This window comes from Pristis pectinata, chromosome 1 (assembly GCF_009764475.1).
Source record: "Pristis pectinata isolate sPriPec2 chromosome 1, sPriPec2.1.pri, whole genome shotgun sequence".
Taxonomy (NCBI): domain Eukaryota; kingdom Metazoa; phylum Chordata; class Chondrichthyes; order Rhinopristiformes; family Pristidae; genus Pristis; species Pristis pectinata.
In genome coordinates this window covers 48550950-48558800 of record NC_067405.1, presented here as the reverse complement: position 1 = coordinate 48558800, position 7851 = coordinate 48550950, and the positions used below count along the sequence as shown (strand labels likewise).

At 38.4% G+C, this 7851-nt stretch overlaps 1 protein-coding gene across 1 annotated transcript in view; it reads left to right on the top strand.

Annotated features, from left to right (window-relative positions):
* Positions 1-7851, top strand: part of ttn.1 (titin, tandem duplicate 1) — a 337974-nt gene that overhangs the window by 311138 nt on the left and 18985 nt on the right. Inside the window, 12 exon segments of the mRNA XM_052029783.1 lie at positions 1199-1495; positions 1661-2248; positions 2361-2663; positions 2791-3087; positions 3190-3477; positions 3573-3872; positions 3961-4263; positions 4359-4664; positions 4754-6520; positions 6637-6930; positions 7033-7320; positions 7436-7735. Of these exon segments, the coding sequence (XP_051885743.1) occupies positions 1199-1495; positions 1661-2248; positions 2361-2663; positions 2791-3087; positions 3190-3477; positions 3573-3872; positions 3961-4263; positions 4359-4664; positions 4754-6520; positions 6637-6930; positions 7033-7320; positions 7436-7735 (5331 nt within the window).

Sequence of the window (7851 nt, the reverse complement as noted above, 5' to 3'; positions counted from 1 at the left end):
ACCATGCTGAAAATATTCCTGGAAGAAGAGGGTGAGCAACCTGGTAGATTGGAAGGTGCGAGATGAAATGGTTAGTCGGGACAGCTCTCCTGCTTCTAGCGCAGCAACAATGTTTTATCAATTTCTTTAACAAAAAAATATTTTTTAGTATTCAGTGGATCCCAGTATCCACTGAATTATCAAAATTGGGCCAGTCTGTCACTGCTCTATTGTTATGATACACAGCCTCTCAGAGAGGGCTGAATTAAGCATTAGGAATCTTTCTTTATTTTTGTGAGGGACGTATTGGTTTGTGTGCCAGAGATAATTCATGAAATAGCTGACCCAAGTGTTGGGTTGGGTGGCTTAATTTAATACAGACCCTATTGGGATCTATTTTCTGCCTCATTGTGCAACAGAATGTAGAATCAGACTCATTCGAACATGAAAGATGAATATTAGGCCCATTGAATCTGCTCTTGCTTTCTGCACATGCAATCCAGGGCAAATTCAGCTATTTCCCTAGCAATTTATTTCTCTGTCAAACATCTATTTAATGCCCAGTACAAAGTGAAATCCAGATTGTGACTAATCAGACTGTGAAAAAGTTTTTCCAGATGTCATCCCGGGTTCTTTCACAAATTGCCTTAATTCTTCCACCAATGAAAACATTTTTAATTTATGCACTTTACCTGAGTCCTTAATAATGCTTCCATTAAATCACCTCTGAGCCTTTGGTGCTCAAAGGAGAACAAAGTCAGCTTCTCAAGTCTACTTATATCAACTGAAATTCCACATCCACTTTCCACTAAATCTTTTCTGCATCATCCCTGGAGCATTTACATCCTTCCCAATGTACTGAATGCTGTGGTTGTGGCTAAACCAGTGTTTTATAGAGATTCATCATAACTACATTGATTTTACTATTATGCAATGCCTATTTTTATAAGGCCCAGGATTATATATGTTTTAGTCAGGTATAGATCTCTTTTCTTATTCCTGATATGATATACTCCCAGTCTTTACCAGTTCATTTAATAGAGATATCAAGTTAATGTGAAGTGCAAACAAAATGGAGGAAGAAAATATTTTGATTTATGTAGAGAAGCCAGAGGAAATGCCCAAAATTCAGTGAAAAAAATGTTTTAAGTAGCTAATTTTAATTTATTGTTTTTTTCTAGTAATTTAAGCAGTAATAATGTATTATACTCTTTTCCAGAAAAACCAAGCTCACCTGAGCGACTTGGAGTTACAAATGTCACCAAAGACAGTGTTTCACTTGCCTGGTCAAAGCCAGAACATGATGGAGGCAGTAGGATCACAAGCTACTTTATAGAAGCTCTTGAGAAAGGCCAGCAAAAGTGGGTTAAGTGCGCAGTTGTGAAGACTACACATCATGTTATACATGGTTTGAAACAAAATGTTGACTATTTCTTCAGAGTTTCTGCTGAAAACCAGGCTGGTCTAAGTGATCCAAAGGAAATGGTTCTACCTGTAACAGTTAAAGAACAACTTGGTAATTATTTTTCAATTATAATAACATTCTGTAGTGCAAGTTGCTATAATTAACGTGGTTACTTGAAAACAAGAAGTTTCAGGGTTTTTTTAAGTTCAGTAGCACTCTGAGCTTTAGGATTTATTCATTGAATTAAGACTACTTTTTTTTCCAAATTATTTTCAGAATCACCCGAAATTGACATGAAGAACTTCCCACGCAACACTGTTTATGTTCGGGCTGGATCTAACCTAAAATTTGAAATTCCAATTTCTGGCAGGCCACAGCCTAAAATATCTTGGTCCAAAGATGGCATTTCCGTGAAGTCATCCATGAGATTTAACACTGAAATGACTTCAGAAAGCATTATTGTGAATCTGAAAGAAAGTGTTGCCAGTGACTCTGGCCGATATGATATTACTGCTGCCAATTCCAGTGGAACAACAAAGTCCTTCATTAACATCGTAGTGCTGGACAGACCTGGACCTCCAGTGGGCCCTGTGAATATTAGTGATGTCACTGAAGACAGTGTGACACTGAGATGGCAACCACCAACATATGATGGTGGCAGTCAGGTAACAAATTACATTGTTTTGAAAAGAGAAACCAGCACAGCTGCTTGGTCAGAAGTATCTGCTACTGCAGCGAGAAGTTTAATCAAAGTCATGAAGCTGACTACTGGAGAGGAATATCAGTTCCGCATTAAAGCTGAAAACCGTTTTGGAATCAGTGATCATATTGACTCCACATGTGTCACAGTCAAATTGCCATATAGTAAGTTGTTTACTCTTCTCAGCATGATTATTCAGCTTAACAAAGCACAAAATGATTATTGTTAATCCTTATCTGCTCACACTGCTAACTGTACATTCTCTGTATTTTTCAGCAACACCTGGTCCTCCATCAACTCCATGGGTTACTAATGTCACTAGGGAAAGTATAACAGTAGGTTGGAATGAGCCTGTTTCTGATGGTGGCAACCATGTGATCGGTTATCATTTGGAAATGAAGGACAGGAATAGCATTTTATGGCAGAAAGTTAACAAGACCATTATCCGTACAACACACTTCAAGGTCACAAATATCAGTAGTGGACTTATCTATGAATTCCGTGTATATGCAGAAAATGCTGCAGGCATTGGCAAAGTCAGCCATCCTTCTGATCAAGTTCTTGCAATTGATGCTTGTGGTAGGTATTCACTCAAATTGTGCTTTGGTTCTTTTCAATCCAATGTAGAAATGGATTATTGCTTATGCTACACCAATACTTGTAAATATGATCAGATAATTAAATCTCTTGCATGCTTGTTTTTCAGAATCCCCATCAAATGTACGTGTTACAGATGTTTCAAAGACCTCTGTTAGCCTCAGCTGGAAAAAACCAGCTTATGATGGTGGCAGCAAGATTACTGGCTACATCGTTGAAAAACGTGATATGCCAAATGGGAGATGGACAAAGGCCAGCTTTACAAATGTTATTGAGACTCAATTTACTGTATCAGGCTTGACTCAAGATGCACAGTATGAATTCCGTGTGTTTGCGAAGAATGCAATTGGTTCAATAAGTAATCCATCCGAAGTTGTTGGACCTGTAACATGCCATGATACCTTTGGTAATTGTTTTTTCACTAATATATCTACATTTCAAGGATTATTTTTTGTGGTTTTGTGGCAGTATTTTTAATGATAATACTGTTATTAACTTTGATGCATAGGTGCACCTCAGGTTGACTTGCCTTTGGAGTATATGGATATTGTCAAATTTAAGGCTGGTTCAGCCATAAAGATTAAAGTTGGTGTCTCTGGAAAGCCTTTGCCATCAATTGAATGGTATAAAAATGGTAAAGAACTTGAGACAAGTTCACAAGTCTTTATTGAAAACACAACTGACTCTGCAGCAGTAATTATTAAGGATGCCAGTCGAATCAACAGTGGAACCTACGAAGTCAGGCTTAAAAATCCTATAGGCTCAGCATCAGGAACAATCAGATTACAAGTTCTAGGTATGTAGATCTATTGTGCCCTTATAAATTGAAGGTTAGTTTTGGAACTGTATGTTTTTCAGGAGTTGCATGACTGTATTTCTTCTGTTTCACAGACAAACCTGGACCACCACTTGGGCCTGTACAGTTCACGAGTGTTACAGCTGAGAAGATCACACTCACCTGGGGTGCTCCAACAGATGATGGCGGTGCACCTGTCAGCCATTATATTGTTGAAAAACGTGAGACAAGTCGAGTTGTGTGGTCCCTCATTTCAGAAAAGATGGAGCACTGTATCATTACTGTAAGGAATATCATTAAAGGCAATGAATATATCTTCCGTATTCGGGGTGTGAACAAATATGGTGTTGGTGATCCACTGGAATCTGATGCTGTTATTGCTAAGAATGCATTTGGTAAGAAAACAAGACAAGTTATTTTTCCAATGAATACTCTTCTTAATTTTTACATGAAACTTAATTTGAAAACATTTTTTTTCAATAGTTACACCCGGGCAACCAGGCATGCCTGAAGCTTCCATGATAACTAAACAAACAATGACTATAAGCTGGAAGAGACCAAGTGTTGATGGTGGCAATGAAATCCGTGGCTATATCTTAGAAAGACGTGAGAGAAAGAGTCTGCGGTGGTTTAAGGTTACCAAGGAACCTATCCGTGATACCAGGCAAAAGGTCTCTGGGCTTACAGAGGGCAATGAGTATCAGTACCAAGTGTGCGCTATCAATGCAGCAGGAGAGGGTCCGTACTCTGACTCTTCCGATTTCTATAAAGCTGCTGATCCAATTGGTATGTAAAATTAATGTGAAATTTGCAAATATTAAGCAAAAGGGAGAAATGTTTTACCAGTTAATGCATTCAAATACCCTCACTCTTATTTGTAGATCCACCTGGCCAACCAACCAAGCTGAAGATTGTGGACAGCACCAAATCTTCCATCACTCTTGGCTGGATTAAACCTGTCTATGATGGAGGAAGTGCAATAACAAGCTATGTTGTTGAAAAGAGGGAAGCTGAAGAACAGCAATGGACAGTAATTACTTCTAAGGGTGAAGTCAGAACTACAGAATATGTCGTGTCCCAGTTAACACACGGTGTAAACTATTACTTCCGTGTCAGCGCAGTTAATGTTGCTGGTCAAGGGGAACCAATTGAAATGGTAGAACCTGTACAGGCTAAAGATATACTGGGTAAGTCTATGATATATAGAATGCATTGATTACATGTAACATATATGTGAATATTTTCAGATATATATTTATATATTTATATTCTATAGAGGAGCCCGAGATTGATCTTGATGTTGCACTCAGAACTTCCATAACAGCAAAATCAGGAGAAAATGTGGAAATTATGATACCTTTCAAAGGCCGTCCTCATCCAAATGTCACCTGGAGAAAGGATGAGAAAAATATTAACACTGATGAAAGATACACCATCCATAATACTGAGTCATCTACGCTTCTCACTATTCCTGAGGTCAACCGTGAAGATACTGGCAAGTATGTTTTGACAATTGAAAATGGTGTTGGAGAACCCAAATCAACATTTGTAAATGTGAAAGTCCTTGATTCTCCGGGACCTTGTCAGAAGTTACACGTTAAGCATGTGACCAGAGGCACAGTCACATTAGTTTGGGAACCACCTCTTATTAACGGTGGTGCTGAAATTGTCAATTATGTCATTGAAAAGAGAGATGCGACAAAAAGAGCCTGGTCAAGCGTCACAACCAAATGTTCCAACACAACTTTTAAGATTACCAGCCTGTCCGAAAAGACCTCATTCTTTTTCCGAGTATTAGCAGAGAATGAGAATGGAGTGGGTGAGCCATGTGAGACTTCAGAACCAGTGAAAGCCACTGAAGTACCAGGGCCCGTCAAGGATCTTGTGATGAAAGACTCAACAAAATCTTCTGTGGTGTTACAATGGAACAAACCCGACTATGATGGAGGCAGCATAATTACAGAATATATAATTGAAAAGAAATTGAAAGAGGAACAAGGGTGGTCGCATGCTGGAATTTCCAAAGTCTGTACCTTTGAAATTACTAAATTAAAGGAGTTGGCAGTAATTGAATTCCGAGTCTTTGCGAAAAATGAAAAGGGGTTAAGTGATAGTGTTATTACGGAACCTATCACTGTGAAAGATTATGTCATTACACCTGAAGCTGACTTATCTGAAATACCAGGAGGACAAATTAGTGTAAGAATCGGACATAATGTTCACGTTGATCTGCCATATAGGGGTAAACCTCGACCAAGCATCAAATGGGAGAAAGACAATATTCTGTTAAAAGAAAGTGAACAAATTCGGTACACAAAAACAGAAAACAAAGTCACATTAAGTATAAAGAATGTCAAGAAAGAACATGGTGGAAAGTACACCTTGATCCTTGATAATGCAATTTCAAGAAAGTCATACAACTTTACCATAATTACCCTTGGTCCTCCATCGAAGCCTAAAGGACCAGTTAGATTTGATGAAATCAAATCTGAAAGTGTCATAATTTCATGGGATGCACCTGATGATGATGGAGGAAGTGAAATTACTAGCTACAGCATTGAAAAACGTGAAACTTCGCAAACGAATTGGAAAGTGGTTTGTTCTAGTGTGGCCAGGAATACCTTTAAAGTTACCAAACTAGTTAAAGATCTAGAATATCAATTTAGAATTTATGCTGAAAACAGATATGGAGTAAGCCAGCCACTTAATTCAATGGCTATTATAGCAAAACATCAGTTCAGGCTTCCTGGGCCACCTGGAAAGCCTGTTGTATACAATGTCACTTGTGATGGTATGACAATCTCATGGGATGCACCATTATATGATGGTGGTTCAGAAGTCACTGGATATCATGTTGAGAAGAAAGAAAGAAACAGCATCTTATGGCAAAAAGTCAACAAAACTCCTATTTCTGGCAGAGAATACAGAATTTTAGGACTTACTGAAGGCCTGGACTATCAGTTCCGAGTTTATTCTGAAAACAGTGTTGGACTGAGCCCAGTTAGTGAAGCAAGCAAATTCACCTTGGCTGTCTCACCAGTTGGTAAGTAATATTTTTCCATCTTTGTGCTTAATTCTACTTGTATCAAAGCATAATAGGTAATATTGACTATTGATTGTTATTCCTATACCTGACTACTTGTAAAATTCTTTCATCAGATCCACCCGGTACACCAGATTATATCGATGTGACAAGAGAAACTATAACCCTTAAGTGGGATCCACCACCTCGTGATGGTGGTAGTAAAATTGTGGCATATAGTGTTGAAAAGCGGCAAGGAGCAGGTCGTTGGCTGCGGTGCAACTTTGTTGATATTACTGAATGCCAATATACAGTGTCAGGCCTTAGCCCTGGTGATCGTTATGAATTCCGTATAATTGCTAGAAATGCTGTTGGAACAGTCAGTCCACCTTCTCAATCGTCAGGAAACATTATGACAAGGGATGAAAGCAGTAAGTTCATATAAAAGCTAATTAGTTTGTTTTTGATATTGTATATAGTTGTAATGTCTTTGAAATGTCAACTTGGCAATCACTCATCCATTTCTTTCATAGTACCACCATCGATTGAATTTGGCGCTGAACATTTTGAAGGCGTGACAGTAAAATCTGGAGAGAGTATTCGACTCAAGGTGCATATCAGAGGTCGCCCATTACCTCAGGTAATCTGGTATAAGGATGGAAAGGAGATTGAGAAGAAATTGATGGTGGATATCACCAATGCTATTGGGTCTAGTTCCATCTTTGTTAGAGACAGCAACCGAGATCATCGTGGCATATATACTGTGGAAGCCAAGAATGCTTCAGGCATCCAGAGAGCTGATATTCATGTCAGAGTTCAAGGTAATTAGAGGAAATCGACAACTTATGTACCTGGTTTAATTTCTCAGTTTAATGTTTTAGTGTGTTGAATATTTTTGTTCACTTGCTGAGCACTAACATTTCTGCTTTTGTTTAGACACTCCTGGACCACCAGTTGGACCTATTCGATTTACCAACATTACTGGAGAGAAACTTACATTGTGGTGGGTTCCACCAGATAATGATGGCTGTGCTGTCATTACCAATTATGTAATAGAGAAACGTGAGACAAGTCGACTTACATGGGCATTGGTCAGTGATGATTGTGAAGCCTGTTCATACACAGTCACCAAGTTAATTAAGGGGAATGAGTACCAGTTCCGAGTTTCAGCCGTCAACAAATTTGGCATTGGCAGACCAATCGATTCAGAGCCAGTTATTGCACAGATACAATACAGTACGTGTTTTTCAGAATTTGTAATTGACGCTGTACTCTGTTGTCAAACATTTGGAATTCTTATTTGTCAAACTAGTTCTACTTAGTTAACTATTTTATTTTATTTTGTTTCATAG